Here is a 20341-nt window from a genome sequence, read left to right as displayed (position 1 = left end):
GCAGTAGATTGTTATCGGCGAAAGAACAATCTGGAAAAGGCAAACTGGCTGCACAACCTGAAGAATGCAATGAGTGTCACTGACTATACATGTAGAAATTGTTAATTTGGTTCTACTATAAAAACATGGGAAGTCAAAAAGCATTGCTACTTGGATTCATTCACACTTGCATAGGTTTATTCCAAACAAAATGTGTTTCAACATGTCTCTATCAGTGGGTGGCTGCAGATAATTCTTAGTAGCAAGCTTGTATTAGTCTTGCTGCTCTCAAAAATATGACGTTTTAGTCATTGAAAAAAATAAGCAATTTTGAGGTTAGGGTGTGTGTATGGGACAGAGAGGGAGAGAGAGTTGGGGGAGGACTGAGTGGTTTACAGAGACGACCAATTTTCCATTCAATAATTTACATTTGTTTTATGTGATTGGTTACAATCCCAATAAAATAGCACTTACCCCATTTCCTCCAAATCTTCCTATCCCCGTTCTGCCTTTTGATCTCAAATGGCTTATAATTCTAAGGTGTAGGTACTTTTTAGTGTTATTGTTCTGCTTATAGCTCCATTATTTGGCTGGAAATTGAACTGTGCGAGTGAGTTCATTTGCAGACCTGAAAGGTGACTACGGGTCACATAGTCTCAAGGGCTCCTGGAGTCTCTTCCCGACCAGTAAGCCTCATCTTTTTACTTTCCAGTATGGTTCCTATCAGAGGTGGCAGTTCTTTTCGTCTCAGGGTTGTGGAGTGATTTTTACATAGTCCATTGGTCCAAAGGTCTATTTCCATGGTTCTTCCACTTTCATCACTCCGGGAGTACCACCTCAGCTGACTACTCACTCGCAGAGCTCTTAAGACCCTTGTCACTACTCACCAAAGTAGAATGTAGAACATTGCTTTTGTGGCCTGTTAGGGCAACTGACCGTAATGTCTGAGATTTGTGGTCCTGAGCCCCCAGTCTCACCATGATCTAATTTTTAACAAAATCCAAGTCGGTACACTGATGCTTTCCAACAGTGTATGGGAATGCTGCCAGAACTAAAACAAGAGATGGAGCGAGTATCCTAATGAATGTCAGGAAGACCTAACAACTGAGCCAAGAGATGCAAGACCATCAACCTAAACAAAGGAGGAATGAAGCTGAAGTCCAAAAATGACGGGAAACTATAGAATAACCACTGCTTAATGATGAGACCACTGGAGTGAAAATCTCACATGGTTTGGCATTTTTTAATCTTAAATGAACATCTTGGTTTCGGGAAACTTTCACTTGGCTCAGTGAGTATAAAAGGATTGTGCAGATTGTCAACTTCAAAGGGCTAATCTTTCCATCAGTCTTTAAGCAAGATCAAAGTTAATGAAGACAATTCTATGAAATGAATCAGAAACATATGAATCTTGGATTTGAAAGTATGACCCACAAGGCAAGGCCCAATCAAAACAGTGGCTTCCAGGTTTGGGCAAGGGGGATGAGGGGTACCCTTCTGGGTCAGTTATGTTCAAGGCAGAAAAGTTAGCTCCCAAGGTTACAGTAGCTTTTTAGGGATTTCAAAGAAGTAATCTCGGCAGATTTTCTCAAAGAACACATGATAATCTTGGGGGCTTACTATATGAACAAGTTTCAAGAAAACTGAAAACTGCATAAGTGAGGAAAAGGCCAGGTATTTTTGCTGAGGAAACTTTTTTTCATCACGACAACGTACTGGCTCATTCAAGGACAATAGCAAGGATTGTCCTATGAAAAACTTGGAAAATCTTTACCCTTCCATCCTACAGCCCTGCTCTTGCCCTCTGTCAAAACGAAACACAAACTCAAGTTGATGTGGACGCAGTGACCCTATAGGACAGGGTAGAACGGTCCCTGTGGGTTTCTGAGACTGTTAACTATCTACAGGACTAGAAAGCCCAGTCTTTCTCCTGAGAGGCTGGTGGTCTTGAACTGTGGACCTCATAAATCACAGCCCACTGTGTAAACACTTCGCCACCAGGACTCCTTTTTGCACCTTGAATTTTTTGTCAACTTGAATTTGTATGAAAGGTCCAACCTACCAGTCAAGTCACAGCCTGATGATGCTTCATGGAAAGTGTGGCCTTTTTATGGGACACTGGAGATCCCTCCCTTCTCCTCATGCTTCCTCACCTTACTCCTTGCTGGGACTATGTCTGCTGTCAAGGGCAGCCCGCCACTGGGAGCCAAACTGGGAGCTATCAGCCACCTGCCATGTTTCCACTGACTCTGGAGCAGACACTCAGGACCCACTAGGCTGTGATCCCCATGCCGCTTCATTTCTCTGCTTCATCAGCTTTCGGCTACAGCTGTCTGAAGAGGGCTCTAACTGGCATCAGACCCGTGGACTTAAATTGGACTGGGCTGGGATGTTTTCTTGATATAAATTTATTTAAGATAAAGTTCTTTCTTATACATATATGAAGCCTCTGGCTTTGTGCTTTTAGACAACCCAGCCTTAACCCTTCAGCCTTCTTCTTGTTCCAAAATCTCAAAAAACACTGAACATGAACACAATTTGAAGCCCTTGGGTATGCCAAAACTGCCATTCTGACGTTATAAATTGAAGAATGCAGACTTCTTCAGGGAAGGCTGGAGAGAAACACTGTCTTCAAAGGACAGAGACTGAGATAAGGGACATGCTGAAAAACAGTGGATATTTTTTGGTTTAATAAAGGTTTCTACGATGTATGCAGCAATACTTTTTAACTTACCCACACATACACAATTCCAGATATAGTGCTCTCAAGCTACAGAAATGTAAGATATTGTCATGGGCACTGGGGGAAAGGGGAGTGCTGAGTGAAGAATGTCTCCACCACAGCTCATGATCCCATATTTACTGGAAATGAAAACGTGTTTTTAAAGGAACTGTTCAGAATTAAGAATTTCAATATTTGCAAAATGTCAACATGGAAATTACTTCATGCTCTGGATTAAAGAAAGTATTAAACCATAAGAAGCATCACAACAGTTTTCAAATTTGAAGTCTACTTCTAGCCTTTAATGAAAAACCTTTTAAACTTTTTAATTAAATGGCCAAAGTGTGTTTTCTTAAATGTCCGTGATAGTCATAAGCCTTCATTGAAAATCATGTACAACTCAGAGTGAGGGATAAGCCTAGGCATATCCTGCGTACTAGGGAGTCTGAAGGAAGTGCTGTAAGTGCAAGACACCAATTCCTGTGCTGAGAATGGGTCAGAGAGACAAAGATGAGTACAGGCACGTTTAAAGAGCCCATCCCCATGGTTTACCCAAATCTTCAGGGCCTGACAATCAGCGCCTGGGCCTCAGGCAACTTAGATTAGTACTAAGTCATTTCTTATATACTAAAAACCAGAATGAATAAAATATTTAAATACTCTTTTTTAAAAAGGGAGTGGGGGAAGCTCTGATAGCAAGTTTTCTATATGTACAACAAAGACAAAATACATGCAGAAAATAAATGCCAATCTGAATAGTGTACACATCCTGAACAAAATTAAAGTCAACATTGTGGGGTATGAGGTGCAACACAAAGATCTTCATTTTACTGTTTAAAAATAGGATTTCTAAACGAAAGGTAAAAATTTTTCCTTGAGTCAAATCAGTTTCCTTGACCCCAACCCTAAAAAGCAAATAAAGACTTCAATTAGTTAAAATTACTAGCATTTTTTAAATATTATGAATTAGGTGTGTCTAAGCACATTACAACAATATATATACTATTATGTTGAATGAACTAAACTATTAGGTGCAGAGTATTGGTTGTATAAGATATCTCTGCCAGTGAAGTAATTAGCGAAAACTTAAGGGGCCCTTGTGGCATACTGGGTCATGCACTGAATCACAACGTCTGAGGTTCAAGTCCACCAGCTGTTCCATGGGAGAAAGATAAGGCTGTCTACTCCCATCCAAGATTTTTTTTAAGTCTCAGAAACCTAAAGGCCAGCTCAACCCTGTCCTACCGGGCTCCATGAGTCAAAACCAACCCTATAGCAGTGAGCACGAGATGGAGAACTTTAACAAGTCATTCAACTTTCTGCACTGTTCACTGCTCCATCCCCTTCTTCACAAAATAACTGCAAAGATGGGGGGAAAGGAAACTTTCCACAAAAATAGTGCAAAAAGTCGTTGTGAAACCACTCTTAGCTAAACCAGTCCTGGGTTCTGTGCTACCACCTGGGGAACTTGCCTAGAAAGCAGCTTGGTACACACTGCCATTCTTTCATTTTTCTAAGATTTATAGGTTTTATTTCAATGCCCACTTTACATTTAGTATGGATACATAGAATAACAGCATACATGACATGAGCTAACATAATTCAAACATGTATGAGATGGTCATGATAATGAAGATGGGGAGATATCACCGAAGCATTATCGTATGCTACATGCTTTACAGCAGTGGTTCTCCACCTTCCTAATGCCGCAACCCTTTCGTACAGTTTCTCATGTAGGGACCTCCCAGCCATAATATTTTGTCACTACTTCATAACTGTAATTTTGCTAATGTTATGAATCGGGCAACCCGTGAAAGGGTTGTTCAACACCCAAAAGAGGTCGCAACCCACAGGTTGAGAACCACGGCTTTACTTAATTTTTTTCCACTTCACAACTTTTAATTTTTTTATTAAAAGATTATTTTGTTGAGGCTCTTTAAACATATAAAATAAGTCCCCTATCTCCATTTAACAATGAGGAGAGCTGTTCAAGGGCAGCACAACCTATAAACGGCACTATGACTAACACGATGGCCTAACCAAAGCTCTGTGTGTGTGTGTGTGTGTGTGTGTGTGTGTGTGTGTGTGTGAGAGAGAGAGAGAGAGAGAGAGAGAGAGATGACTACTATAGTATAGTCCAGAAAAGGGATCATTGAAATGCTTAGCAGTTCCTTGACTCTCCACTCTCAACATAGCTGAGTAGACACAATAGGATAAAGTCCTAAGAACTGCTGTGAAACATGAAATATAAGAATTTAATCACCCTGTATAAAAGGTTACACAGGGAAATAACTCCTGCAGAAGTACTAAGGCCTGGTAATAACAACTCGTTCAAGTTGAGTAATACCTTAATACACGGTCCAGATTTAATGGCTTCAGTGCATACGTCAGAGAGGCACTCCCCGCCACCCACCCCTCCTCCCAAACACCAAGCATGTTATTCTGTCCACCATGAGGATGCACAGGTGGCACAGAGCCAGCAGAGCAGACGGTCCACAGTCCCAGCCCCCATGAGTGGTCCCACAGTTCCCTTTCAAGGAGAACCTTTCCCTGAGGATTCCTCCTTGCTATTAGAGAAGAAACACACAAGGGCTGGAAAGGTGCCAGGAGAACTGTAGGCAGTGGAAGAGGAGTGAGACTCCTCAGTTCCTTGAGGTTTCTGAGGTTGCCCTGCTATTTGCAGTTCTTCCTTCAATTCTGTTCCTTCCAGCGACCCATATAAGCTATTAAATATCCATTTTGCTTATATTAGTTTTATGGGATTTTAATCGCTGGCACCTAGGAATTCTATTACAAATTAAGTACGGTTAAGTATTAGCTAGTTTACAGGTAAAGAAACTAAAGCAGAGAGAGGTGATGTAATTCAGCCAAGGTTTCAGGGTAACCGGAGCCAGAATGAGAACATAGGCTTTGTCAGACTCTGAGATCTAGCTACTTTCTGAATACTAAAAACATGGCTTCAAACAGAAAGCACTAAGTGACCAAGGATTTCACTGGAAAAGTGTCTAAAACACTTTTAAGTGTTTATTCTAAAAGTTCTGACTCAGAAAGTTTAAGGGCCTTGCCAAGTATATTATTATTGGTCGTGAGATTTTGTACAATGACTACTTTTTGAAATATTGGAATATATTAGACCCCACCTTTTTCATTTTGACCCCACATTTTAAATTTGAAAAATACCAGTTCCCATCTTTCAGGAAAGGCTGCTTTGAGAAGGTAAAAATGCAATGATAACCAAGTTCCGGGACAAAGGAAGATGTTGGCGTGCTTCTGAGCCACCTTATTCACCCTTGAAATACTAGCAAGGCTAGACCCTTATTACAGCTTTACAGAAGAAGCACTTGTACAAAATCAAAGAACAGTGTCTAATCCCGGTCCAATTATGGATGCTCTTTGGACCTTAGCCAAATCATTGATACAGACAGGGCTTGAGCATATCCCATAAAGCCAAAGCGGTGGCTTTAACTCTGAGAAACTTAAAGAGGCTATAATATCTCAAATGAAATTCCCACGATGGCTTCATAATTCTGCTTTTATGAATGCAAAGTCCTGATGATGTCTAAGGCATTCATCTGACCTTAGGGACAAAAGCTTCCAGCTTTACCACGCCGGCCCCTCTGCCAAAACATTTCCCTTTAAGCACACAAATGTCACAAAGCAGTTCACCACATTTTAATAGACTGACAAACTTTGGGTTTTAACTTAGATCTATGCCTCACTCAAAATGAAGAGTTATGTTCCTCAGAAGACCTATAAAAGCTCTTTTTGTGGATGTGACTCGACTCTGACACATCAAACTTCAGATTTCATTAATAGTTCTATAAAATACTTATTTAAACTGAGGTACTTATTTTCTAAATTTCAAAGAAAGCAGCTTTGTTAAATTAGTGGGCCAACTGGTATGTAATCCTACTGATAAGAGGTGTCAAAATACAAATATCTGAAACAAAGTGCTACAAGTGAAGGCTAGTCTATAACACTGAAATACTAGCAATCTAGTCTAATTTCACTCATTACTTTGTTTTTTCTCTCATCTTAAATGCCTGACAATAACACAAAAGGCTATAAACAACTTAGCTTCCATCTGTCCCTTTTCATGGACTCATTCAAATCTTCAGTCTTAGTGTCCTACATGGCAGGGAATTGATTGTCAAAGCTGACTCTGGAAGAGTTCTGCTTTCAGAGAAAGTACACTGATGTTTTAGGAATTCACCTGATCCGTAATGAAATCATAGTGAAAACATGGTAATTCAGTTTTTCCACACTACTCATGTGAGGGCCACACTTCCCCCTTTTCAATCTGGGAAGGACACAAACTCAGAATGGTATCACACAGCAGCCTAGAGCTGATCAACTCTCTCTCATCAACTCCACTTTCTGTATCAAAGTAAGATTTGCCAACTGGTAAGGCACAGCACCCTGGGTAGCACCCCCTGGAGAGGTAGGTACCAAGTGGACTGTCTAGTTTTCATGGCCCAGGTTTTGTTAAGCATCCAATTCATACTGCTTTACCGTCCCCTCACAAAAAAAAAAAAATTATTTTTCCTTTAAATTTCAAGTTGATTGATTACAACTCTGGCAGTGATTTGTATGAATCTGCCCAAGTCATTGGCAGTCTTTTATTTCTGCTTTTTTTTCTTCACTGATATGACCTTTATAGCCATATAAATGTATACATATCCACCTATCTAGATATATGATAGATGAAAAACAAAAATGATTTATGGAGATTTTGAACTTTGTTAAGCGAAGGGTTTATTAATGCTTTTAAAAGATCAATCTGTAAAGAAAGACACCTTGGGGGGTAAAAAAGACACCTTTATCCCATCTCCCAACAGACTTAGCGTGTTAAGTAAGGCTCATGTTTCAATCTGCTACAAGTTCCAGAAGAAATCGATAGCTTTGGAAAGAAAAATTTACAAAGCGAATAAAGACCACGTCCAGATTGAACGACTGCTCCTAGCAATGAAAAAGTTAAAAGGCAGCCCACGAAAATCAAGACGGCCCTTTCAAGGGGGAGGAGAGGGCGCCAGCCTGTTTAAATAGCTCAACTCGAACTCCATGGAGACAAGAGGGAATTCCCGATTACTCAAACAGCGGGAAGGCTTTAACACGACGCCCTCTCTTTTCAGGAAATCCTAAAAATGGGGGTGGTAGGGGGGCCGCAAACGTCCAAAGCTGAATCTGAATATTAATACTCAGGGCTTTAGAGACCGCCTGAGGAGCAGGGTCAGAAGCGAACCCCGAGCGGTCTGGGGTGCTCCGGGCTGAGAGGGAGGAGGGAATGCACCGAGGGGGTCGCAGACCGCGGCAAAGAGGCGGGAGAGCAGGGCCCGCGGGCGGGAAGCGCGGACGCTGGGCCCGCAGAGCCGTCCAGGTCGCGCCCCGCACCCCGCGCGCGACTCCCAGGCAGGAAATGGCCCGTACCTGTCCGAGCGGCCGGGAAGCGTCCCGGGGCCCGCGCTGCCGGCCCACCTCCCGGTTCCGAAGCCGCCGCCCGCCGGCCAGGACGCCGTCGCGGCCTGCGGCATCCCGCCACCGCCGCCCGTTTCCTCCTCCAGCGACACGGCGAGCTGGCTGAAGGTGTAGAGCAGCGAGCAAACGCCGCAGCCCAGGCACAGCGCCAGGATGCGCAGGTACCTCCGCATCGCCCCGGCCCCGCGCGGCTTCCGCCGCCACCTCTGCCGGGCCCGCCACCGCCGCCGCCGCCGCCGCTGCTGCTGCCGCGCCCGCCAGGGCGAACTGGAGCTGAGGGAGGACGCGGGCGCAACAAGTTCCTCCGCCGCCGCCGCCGCCTCGTGCCCGCCCTCCTCCTTCTTTCCCCTCCCACCTTTCCCCTGCGCACCCTTCCCCGCCCACCACGCCGGGAGCGCGGCGCGGCGGTGACTCCACGGACCGACGACCGCCCACGGCCGGACGCCGCCTACGCCTCTCCCAGCCCTCGGACGGCGACGGCGACGCGGCCCCGCCCCAGCCCCGCCCCGGCCGCAGCTCCGGCCCGCCCCGCCTAGGCCCCGCCCCGCCCGGAGCTACGGCCCGCCCCGCCCAGGCCCCGCCCCGGCCGCAGCTACGGCCCCGCCCCTCCCCGGCGGGAGGGAGGGAAGGAGCTGCAGGCGCGCCGGCGCACTGAGCACAAGGGGCCGGCTGCCGGCGAGGGGCAAGTGGGAGCAGGGGCTCGGAGGCAGAGAAAATTCAAATTCTGCATCCAAATTCTACTTCTGCCACCTGGTATTTTGTTAACGTGGAGCAACCTAAATGCCGGCGCATGTTCCCTCCTCTCACGACTGGATCTGTTAACCTACCAGCCCTGGTGGGATTGTGGTTACATCTTGGGCAGTTCACCAAGATGTCAGCGGTTCGAAACCAAAAGCTGCTCCAAGGCGAGATAGGGTCGTCGTGAGTCTGAATTGCAGTCAGTTTGGTTTTGGCATCCTCCTCCCAAGATTGTTGTAAAGAGTAGATTTTTAAACGTATGGAACATGCTTAGTACCTGTAAAGCTCTCAATTAAACCATCTTCAACTGACCTCGCCAGGAACGTGCCCTGCCTTACAAAAGTTTCTGTAATAGTCTGTTGGAGGACATGTTCGCCCAAATTTCTTACTATCCTCTAACGTTAAGGATTTCATGTACTTTTCCTGCCTCCCAGCAAAGCTGTGGCTGAAGACAGGGCTCCTCTGCTTTACATCTTTTTTAATTTGCAACTCATCATGTGAATGTCCCCTATGGAATTAGCAGTGCTCCGTCAAACTCTCCCTAAAGAGCTTCTCTTCACTGACTCGTACCCCCACCCTTCCTCTTTTCACATTTTGAGTACATCCACTGGGTACCAGAAACTCAGTCTGAGAACCTTGGAATGGAGAGGTGAGGCTGAGGGAGGTAAGGGGACATTGTGGTGATGAGGTTAGGGGGCTGGTATGAAGATACTTGTCTATAGGTAGGGCCAAACAACATTGCAAACCTTGTGATGTTAGCCTCTGAAGGTATGGACAAACACACACACACACACACAGTAGCCATCAATTCTCCTGGCAGGAGGGGCAGCCAAGAAGGATTTCTTTGTGGATTCTTTGGGTGGGGTGAAGGAGGTAATTCCAGGCTGTGGAATCAATGAAACAGGTTGTGTGTTCAGAGAACTGAGAAGTTTGATACCACACCAACTAAATGAAAGCAAAAGGATATGATGATGGATAAGACTGTAGGAATGGTGGGCATGAGATATCTGAGGACTTTGTTGAGCATACTTAAGAGTTTGAATTAAGTAACATCATCACGTTTGCATTTTAGAGACGTTAGATTGTAGCAGATTGTAGCTTCAATGTGGATGCCCAGGCAGACAGATGAGATTGGAGGCAGAGAGCAATCTCGGCGCCAAGAAGTGAAGGAGGCTCTTTTTCCTTCTTAAAAAAAAAATGAAGAAAAAGAATGTGGTTACACTGTTCTAAATGCATTTGGGGGATATTGAAAGTTTGGGCCTGAGAAACAAGGTAAGGGTGGGCCTGAGAAACAAGGTAAGGGAAATGTAGTAGGCATGCAAGTGACAGCGCAACATCACTAAACAAATTTAAGCTTCAGTCTTTTGCTAGGGGAAGGTTGCCACAAAGTTATAGAAGTGAGAAAAAAGATGTTATTAAGAAAATGCAACTAAAAAGAAAAGCAAGGTAGAAACCAGACGGGCACATCATCATAACATTGGCCACCCTAGTCCCAACAGTATTGGTATAAATGAGATGGGATATGTGAGATTACAATTTAGTAAAAGCTTCACCCTTCTTACTAAAAGTTACTCAGATGCTATGATTGTTTTCGAAATACACGTTGGAACAAGAGTTCAGCAACGGCTGGAGGGTTTCAATTGGTCCAACAAACCTTACTGTTTACCCAACTCTCCAGGTAGAAGTTGAGAGTGGTAATTGCCCCTTATCTAAATATCTTGTTTATTGTAAGAAGGCCACACTTAGGCAACTTCCCCTAATTCTTGTGTAAACACCTGTCTGTGTACTAATCTCCTCCTCCTGAAGGCAAACTACTTTTCCCAGACTTGTCTAAGCTTGGCCATCTTGGGGGTTTCATGGAGAGAAGCATTAGGGAAGTAAAATTCAAAAATTCAAAATGGCATCTGAATGTATGTTAAGGATAAAAATGGGAGTTGGAGTTTCAACTGTAATCTACTCAAAACCTGGCTGCCATGGAGTCTACCCCATCTCGCAGACCCTGTGGGACAGGGTAGAACTGCCCTGGGGGTTTCACATCTGCTACGCTTTAGGACAGTGGTTCTCAACCTGTGAGTTGCAACCCCTTTGGGGGTCAAATGACCCTTTTACAGGGGTCGCCCGATTCATAACAGCAGTAAAATGATGGTTATGAAGTAACAACGAAAATTATTTTATGGTTGGGGGATCACACAACATGAGGAACTGTATGAAAGGGTCACAGCATGAGGAAGGTTGAGAACCATTGCTGTAGGGGAGTTTAGGAAGAAGAGGCCTAACTCCTGTTCTCCCGGGCAGCAGCTGATGGTTGTACACTGCTGCCTGGGAGTTTGCAGCCTGGCATGGAACCACTATGTAACCAGGGCCCTCTCACTAGGCCATAGCCTTCCACAAACCAAATGCTCTAGATTTTAGACTTCGATGCCGGATTAAATAGCTTGCCTTACCTGACCAGAAGTGAGAACTAGCATGCTATCAAGATACATAAATAGTAATGACATATCTGACAAAGGACTAATTTCTAAAATTTATAGAAAGCTTCAACCCCTCAACAAGAAAAAAAAATCCAACTGGAAATGGGGCAGAAGTCACCTTCTTGACACAATCGCTGAAGATAAATGTGTGCATAAGCAAATGTGGTGAAGAAAGCTGATGGTGCCCCACTATCAAAAGATATAATGTCTGGGATCTTAAAGGCTTGAAGGTAAACAAGAGGCCCTCCACCTAAGAAGCAACAAAGCCCACATGGAAGAAACTCACCAGCCTGTGTGACCACGAGATGTCTAAGGGATCAGGTATCAGGCATCAAAGAACAAAAAACCAAATCATTGTGAATGAGGGTGAGTGCAGAGTAGGGACCCATGACCCATCTATAGGCAACTGGGCATCCCTTACAGAAGGTCCTGGGGAAGAGAGGAGCCAGTCAGGGTACAGTGTTTCAATTATGAAACATATAACTTTCCTCTAGTTCTTAAATGCTTCCTCACCACCCCACCCCACCCACTATCATGATCCCAATTCTACCTTAAAAATATGGCTAGACCAGAGGATGTACACTGGTACAGATAGGAACTGGAAACAGGACCAGTGGTGAAAATGGCAATACTGGGAGGGTGGGGTGGTAAGGGAGAACCCATTACAAGGATCTACATATAAAACTCCTCCCTGGGGAATGAATAGCAGAAAAGTGGGTGAAGAGAGACATCAGACAGTGTAAGATATGACAAAAAATAATAATTTATAAATTATCAAGGGTTCATGGGGGAGGGGTGGTGGGAAGGGAGGTGGAAAATGAGCTGATACCAAGGGTTCAAGTAGAGAGCAAATGTTTTGAGAATGATGATGGCGGTGCCAGATGGGTTCTAACGGCTGACCTCGCAGTTAGGAGTTCAATGCAAATCCCACTACACCACCAGGGCTCCAGCACTAGAAAGGTGCCAATCAAAAACACGGATATCCTGTCACCTCGGCATTTACAGAAGAATTTAAAATAACAGAAAATAGAAAATGCTGGCAAGGGTGTGGAGAGACAGAAACTCCCCTGTACTGCTCGTGGGACTGTGAAGTGGCGCAACCACTGTGGAAAATCCTGAGCCACTTCCTTTAAAAGTTGGAAATAGAACTACCTCTACGTAGTATATCACCCAGAAATAAGAGCCAGGGCACAAAAAGATCTATGCACAACTGTGTTCATCACAATTCACAACCGCAAACCTAGATTCCCATCGGTGGAGAAATGATAAACTGGCACATCCACACAATAGATAAGTAAACAACCCTACAGAGGAACCATGAATCTACAAAGCACCCATCTATGTGAAAAAGAGAGGCACAGCGTGGGCCAAGACGGCGGCTCCTGTGGATCTGGAGTTGAAGAAGGCCTTCACAGAGCTTCAAGCCAAAGTCATTGACACCCAACAGAAGGTGAAGCTTGCAGACATACAGATTGAGCAGCTAAGCAAAACGAAAAAGCATGTGCATTTTACAGACACAGAGATGATGACCTTGGTCGATAAGACTCACATGTATGAAGGTGTAGGAAGAATGTTTATTCTTCAGTCCAAGGAGGTTATTCATAACCAGCTGCTAGAGAAACAGAAAATTGCAGAAGAAAAAATTAAAGAACTGGAACAGAAAAAATCTTACCTTGAGCGGAATGTCAAGAAAGCTGAGGACAACATTCTGGAGATGTTGATGGAAGAAGGGCCCAGTAGGAGGCCCAAGGAGACTCCCCTTCTCCCGCCTCCTCAATTTTCTTGGCAAGGGTAGGCATGGGGCAAGGAAAGCCTCTGCTCACCCCATCGACACTGTACAGGACAGCCTCATCACCCCACATTGTCTCCAGGACCCAAGTCCCTTACAGATCCCAACCCTGCAGCTGTTACCTGTCTCTGCCTGCCTCTCCTGCCCAGGACACGCCCCTCTCCCAGGGGTCAGGCCTGACTTCCCTCTGGGGAAGCAGGAGCTAGGGGAGCTCTGGCAGAGCCTACCATTGGTACCATGCTGGCCAGACCAATAAAGGCTTCTGCCTCACGCTAAAAAAGAAAAAGAAACCCCAAATTCAAAAAGATTTTATAGAGACTATTAAGTCTTTTTTTTTTTGAGACTCATTAAGTCTTAAAGGGAATGAAAATAAACCATCCAGAAGATGGAGACCATAATGGTGTCCAAAGGATTCGTAGCTACACAGCTAACTTACAGTCATCAAAAACACAGGAAATGCTTTTCCCCCATTGTGATTGGCAGCAGAATAATTCATCACAGTCGCAGGCAGGGCTCCAGGAGGACAAGGACCACAAGCAGGACCCACATACTGTTACAGATGAGACACGTGTACACGTTGATTCAAGGCCCTCCAGTCACTTTAGTCAGAGTAATGTTAGAGGGGTTGAAAGGATTAGCTCTGTTAATCAAAACACTAGAACTATCACTCACATAGTTTAATACTTAGTTTAGCCCTCTCCCCTCCCTGCTGTAACAATTTCTTTTTTTTTTTTACAATGTAAACCTTTTTTATAAATTTTATTTAATGTTAATAAATTTTATTTGAGTTTTACATGTCTTTGTCATCCATCTGTTGCTATTTAGTTGGCTCAAAATCTTGTAAAAGTTCATCTTCAAGGTAGCCCTTTTCAAGGCGCCACCGTCGTCCAGTAGGCATTTATCACAGATCTGTCAATTCTTGTTATACCACACTTTAGCCTCCATTATGGACAAATGTCAAACATTTCATGCCTGAAACTTGTTATTCTCTTCAGGAAACTTGCTATTCTCTTCAGGGCCATCTTTGGATCCGATTCATTCTGCCCTTCCTCTCGATTTCAGTTATCCTGAACATTGAGTTGAAATTCCTTGCAGTCCCTATGGTGACAATATTAAAAAAAATTTTAATTACTTAATTGTTAACTTTAATAAGCATATTCTTGGGTTCTATCCAGCTCTTTTACGCTTAATCAGTAGGGATGTTCTAACTCAGGAAGGAAGAAAGCAAGCCATTAAGATTAAGTAACCAGGCCCGAAGTATCCAGTAAACTGGGGACCAATCCCCACCTAGGGAACCTTCCTTGCCAGGGGACCCACTGGACTAGGAGGGACAGTGAGTGGAAGTACTGCAGACCCCTAGGCGTCACCAAAGGTCCTTTCCCTTCTAGAGCATCCAGGCTGCCGTTTTCCATCTGTATTTGAGAGATCGGTAATCTCTAATTTGGTTGCTGTGATGTGCACCAAAACATTTGTAACTTTGTCTGAGAGCTGTCTAATCTGTAATATGTGAGTTTGGTTGCTTGTAATGAGCTCCAAACTATGTGTCCCAGAGGAAAGCCCACTAGGGCATACTGTCCTGAAGGTCTCCTGTAAACTAAAGCCCACCCGGGCATTCACTTGACTTTGTATGGAAGTGTAGGAGCGGAAGCCAGCATGTCAACCAGGTAGCAGACTGATAGGCCTTCGGGGAAGTGCATACCCTTTTTCTAAAAGGGAAACTGGGAATCTATCTCTCTCTCTCCACAGACCCCACTCCCACCCCTCACTTCATCTTCCTCCTTTCTGGGACTCTGTGCCTGCCTCCAGGTGAGGCCCCAACCCTGAATGCTGTGAGCATTCAGTCATATTGCCACTGATCTTGAACCCTTAAGACTCTGCAGCCCCCAGCCTATGACCTTCCTGCATCCCACTTCACCTTTCTGTGTCATCAGCCTGCAATTATGTGAGTCTGAAGAGGGCTCTGCCTAGCATCAGATCCACGTACTTTAAGTTGGCCTGGACTGGGATGCTTTCTCAATGTTAAGTTACTCCTTGATAAAAAGTTCTTTGTGTACATGGCTAAATGCCATCGGTTTTGTTTCTCTACAAACCCAGACTAACACCAGCATATTCCACTCCATGGTCTTCTGTCATCTGTAAACTTGGTTGCTAATGATGGCCATCCATTGCTTAACTCACTACATCACCAAGACTCCTTTTAAAAGCCTTTCTAAGAATGAAAAACAGCTGTTCTCGTTATCTAGCGGTTACAACAAATACCACAAGTGGATGGTTGGAACAAATTTATGATCTCACAGTTTAAGTGGCTAGAAGTCTGAATTTAGAGCATCAGGTCCAAAGGAATGCTTTCTCGGTCTGCCCTGGGGGAAGGAAGGTCTTTGCCCCTTCCAGCATCTGTGGACTTGGAGCTTGCCATGGAGCTTGCCATGGGTCTTGGCATCAACCATCTCGGAAAGTCTATCTGGGAGGCTCACAGCACAGGAATTGAGGGTCCAAAGGGCACACTCTGCTCCTGCTCTTTTTTGGGGTATTGTGGTCCCTCCGATCTCAGCTCACTTGTTTGTTTATACTTCAATAGAAATTGACTGAAGGTGCAACTCTATCTGTATAACTTCCTGTCTCATTAACATCCTACCATTAACCTTCCCCCATCAACATCATAGATTTTAGGATTTACCACACATAGCAAAATGGCATCAGGTTTTTTTTAAAAGGAAGATAATTACGTACTACCGAGAATCATGGTCTAGCCAAGTTATCGTTTATTTTGGAGAGATACAATTCAGTCCACACCAATAGTTTTTGAAAAAGTTGAAGTATATAGTACTAAGAACGTGCCCTAAAACCTAGTACTCACATAGATGAAAGATGTTATCTGCAATTGTTCTCTACAGCAAGAGAGACTAAAACACTCCTACATTGCCAATGGGACTGTAAGATGGTGCAACTGCTGTGGAATGGCACTTGCTGAAAACGCTAGAAATGGGAATGCCACACGACCCAGCAATCCTTCGGCTCGGGATCGATCTCCACCCTAGGAAGGCAGAGCTGTGGCATGAATACACATCTGAACACCCATGTTCATCACAGCATGTTCACAACAGCAAAAAGACACTCACTTAAATGCCCACCAGTGGAAGAGCGGGTAAGCCAGCTCTGGAACAGACACAAAACGGAATACCCTATTTAACACGAAAGAAAATCAATGAACACGGATGGACCTGGAGGACATCAGACTGAGTGAAATCAGCCAACCCTGAAAGGATGAGATTGTGTGAGAACACCATTATCAAGGGTCACAAAACAGGTTTTCACACTAAGAGAAACATTCTGTTTTGTTTGCCAAGGGTGGAAGAGGCCATCACAGGCTGGCACATACATGCATGCTAACTCGGGTGCCAGTGAAAGCAATAGGCATTACGAGGGAGGTTCACCAACAATGATGGCACAAAGGCCGGGCATATTTCTGCAATAATTCACAGAGAAAGCATTTCCAGAAGAAGAATCATTCATGTACCTGCTATCAGGGTTTTGGGCCTCTCATCTTTTTAATCCTGCAAATAGAAGGGACATTATATATACATATAATATTGTATATTATATACATTGTTTGAGAATACCATTATAAAAAGTCAAAAACGGGTTTTCACAATAAGAATTATATATATGTCCTTTTAATAAAAATGCTTTCTCTGTCATATTTACAAGGTGTATAAATACATAAAAAAACACGTATTTTTAAGGTGTATCAGGAGGGCAAGGCTATTGTCAGTATTACGTGACTTACTGCTGATGTATGGAGAAGGGGCGCTTCCTCCCAGGAGAGCTGGGAGCCCACAGAAAGGCCCAGAGTGCACTGCTGAGGGAGCCCGTGGGTGGCAGAGCTCTCTGGAGAGCTCCAGGGTCCGAATAAAGACGGGGCATCTTGACGCATCTGTCATGCTTGTACTCTTGGAATCAGGCAGAGAGGCTTCTTAGGTCTGCAGGAGTTCAACCCCGCTGCACGCGTGCCCCTTCCTGGATTGTTTAGTTTGGGTTTGGGACACTGCATCTCACACCAGCTGATGGAACCACTGGACCCGAGTCACTGTGGGCCACCACCACACTCCGCTCATTCTCCGCCGTGGTCAGCAAGTAATTGGATTGTACATCACTTTGGCCAAAACAATGTCACCGTGGCACCATGATTGCGATGGTCCCAGCAGGAGATTCTATTGATAAGTAGATAAGACATTCCGAAATATGTTGTGTTTTGTTTTGATTACTCAGAGTGCTCAGTGCTTCTCTGGAATACAGAGACCTATGCACACACTAGTATTTCCCATCTGTTCACTTCCAGGATTCCCACACTGAAATCTAATATTCCAAAAGTTTGGTTTAAAGCTATTATTTCTCAACGTACCCTCCATGTCGGTCTACAGATTCATGGCAATGGGTGTTTCCATCTCCATCTCCCTAACCATTCCCTGAAGAATTCCGAGATCTTCAACGGTCACTGTCAGAATGACACTTGGGGCCTCCCGCAGGGGCTGAGCCCGTGTTCCTTCTTAATGTTGTCTAAGTTTGAGGAACAAACAAGGCCTCTGAAGGGGCAGGATGTAGGGCAGATGTGATAAGGGTTCCCAGCGACATTCTCAGAGAGCCCTTGTTCTCCTTGACGAATGGATCAGGTCATTGTTGAGACAGAAAAGAACTTCCTTGGCACACCTTTCCTTGCCTTTTGCTCACAAATTTAGTTTTAATTTTCTTAAAACTTCTTTCACGATCATCTACTGTCCGATAAGAAATTCCCCCAAGAGTACCCCCTTTGGGGTCCTCAGAAAAGTCACCATCCCTTTCTGAGCTAATGGTCAAGGTCAGAGATGGGCCAGCGGATCCTCTCAGAAGCCAGTTTCCATTAGACTTTTATTTGTAAAAGCACATTCAAGAGGGAATGACCAAGAACACTTGTGTGTGGCACCCACTCATCAGAGACCACATTTTAATACATTTTGTTTGGAATAAACCTGTGCTTGTATGAACTAGAATGCTAGAATCATTGGGTTTTTACTGACCTCATATTGAATCACATCCCCTTGAGCGCCTAGACATTCGTTTAATAGCTGTCTTAATTTTTCCAAGTCATCCTTATATCATTCTAGAGGAGATTTGGAATCCCCAGCATTTCCTTCCCAGTTCAGTTAATGAGACTTGGTAGCGCGGTGGGTTAAGTAGTGGGCTACTGACTGCAAGGACAGCAAGCTAACCCACCAGTTGCTCCATGTAAGAAAAATCACGTTATCTGTTGCCATGATTTTTTTCTTAGAAACTTTCTAGAGCAGTCCTCCTCTGTCCTACTAGTTGTGAGGGACACAGGGATAGTGGGTTTGATTTTGCTGAGTCCCCAGTTGGCGAAAATGATGAGCATCCTGGGCCACTTCTGAAAGGACAGCAGATGGTGGTTCAGATCCAAACCCAAACTCAAAACCTCACCGTCATCAAGTCGATTCTGCCTCCCAGTGACCCTTGAGGGTAGAATAGAACTGCTTGTGAGTTTCCAAGACACTATAAATTTTACAGGAATAGGAAGAAAGCCTCATCTTTCTCCTGCAGAGTGACTAGCAGGTTTGAACTGCTGGTCTTTGGGTTAGCAGCCCAATATGTAAACCACTATGACCCCAGGGCTCCTGCATCCACCAGCAGGTTCCTCAAAAGAAAGGCCTGGCCATCTGTGCCCCTCTTCCTCCAAGAAAACAGCCCTATGGGCACACATAGTCCCTCAAGGGGTCACCAAGAACTGAAGCCGGCTCAGAAGCAAATAGTTACTGATTTATGTGCTGGAAGCACAAGGTACTTTTTTCTTAGTAAAGGCCAAAAAATAACTCAGATCTGAAAGTATTCAGGATTCTTCATGGCAGAGTTTGAGTTCAGCTGCTAATCCAGAGGTCTGCAGTTCAAACCAACCAGCAGCTCTAAAGACGAGGTTTTCTGCTCCTAGGAAGATTTACAGCCGCATAAACCCACAGGCACAGTTGTATCCTGTTCTATAGGGTTGCTTGAGTTGGAGTGGACTTGGTGGCAGCGATTACTGGATTGCTGTGAGTCAGAACTTGCTTCAGAGCAGCAGGGTGGGTTTTCAGTCTGGGGGTTCAAGGTCAAGACACTGCTCTTTTTATACAGCTAGGAACTTAGCTGGTATCCTAGTTCCTTTTTTAAAAGGTTTTTACCATTCGTTTTGCTTGATCTTTGGAATTCTCCTCCCATGCTAGTTTTACAGGGAGCTTATTTCATCTTTGCATACCCCCAAAGTAAACAGAGACCCAGGTTATTGCTATTATGAATTAAGCAGATAAAATAGCACACCACACGTGAAGAAGTTAGTCAGTACATCTTGGTTCCTGAATTATCTTGCTAAAGGATTAATAGAAAAATGATGAGCTGGTAGGTTTTATCTAAACTTCCTACTTCCAGGATGGGGAGCAGATCTCAGTAAAGATATAACCTAGATAGCTGCCATGACCCATGGACACCTGTTTCCATTTCTCAGAAGTTCACAGGGGGAAATATGCAATTGGCTGGCTCCTTATACCAAAAAGTTCCCCTTAGATTCATCCTCATATCTTGAAATAACACAGCTTTTAAGATTAAAAAAGAATATTATTTAGCCTTATTACATAGGGAGTTGAGGTAGTTCATAAGAATACAAGGTACAATAGATTTTTAAAACACACACACACACACACACACAGTCTCTGAAAATGTATAGCTAGAAGATCCCAGAAGTTATCATGCGAAGGAGTAAAAAAAAAAAAATTTTTTTTTTCAAAGCTATGCATTTAAAGTTTTTTTTTTTCAAAACAACCTATCACCTTCAAAGTACTCTCCATAACACTTAATCCATTTGTCAAATTTGCAATTCCATTCATGAAAACATTTTTCAAACTTATCTGTTTGGATGGCAGACAACACCTTCCTCCTTTTTTTCTTCACTTCTTCTACATCATCAATTTGCTATCCTTACATGTCTCTCTTCATTCTTTTGTTTAAAAGAAGCCTCACAGAACCAGGTCAGGTGAGTAAAGTGCTTGGGGCAAGAGGCATGCTGTTTTTTGCCCCAAACTGGCATACTGCGATGGCTACACAACCAGGTGCACTGTCCTGGTGGCAAAACCAGTCCCCCTCTGCCAC

At 44.1% G+C, this 20341-nt stretch overlaps 1 protein-coding gene and 1 pseudogene across 9 annotated transcripts in view; one reads left to right on the top strand and one right to left on the bottom strand.

Annotated features, from left to right (window-relative positions):
- Window positions 1-8477, bottom strand: part of GXYLT1 (glucoside xylosyltransferase 1) — a 217016-nt gene extending 208539 nt beyond the window's left edge. For 2 of the 9 annotated variants that reach the window (XM_075551875.1, XM_075551876.1), the window contains exon 1: window positions 8129-8476. In XM_075551875.1, the coding sequence (XP_075407990.1) occupies window positions 8129-8349 (221 nt within the window). In that variant the 5' untranslated portion in view covers window positions 8350-8476. Of the gene's footprint in view, window positions 1-8128 lie in introns of all 9 variants that reach the window. The other 7 variants (XM_075551878.1, XM_075551880.1, XM_075551873.1 and 4 more) reach the window with 6 other exon arrangements.
- A 1667-nt stretch (window positions 8478-10144) lies between these two features.
- Window positions 10145-13180, top strand: LOC142451543 (prefoldin subunit 1 pseudogene; annotated as a pseudogene).
- The last annotated feature ends 7161 nt before the right edge of the window (window positions 13181-20341 follow it).

Source organism: Tenrec ecaudatus, chromosome 6 (assembly GCF_050624435.1).
Source record: "Tenrec ecaudatus isolate mTenEca1 chromosome 6, mTenEca1.hap1, whole genome shotgun sequence".
NCBI classification, from domain to species: domain Eukaryota; kingdom Metazoa; phylum Chordata; class Mammalia; order Afrosoricida; family Tenrecidae; genus Tenrec; species Tenrec ecaudatus.
Note: the sequence above shows the minus strand (reverse complement) of the source record. Positions and strands in the feature narration are given on the sequence as shown.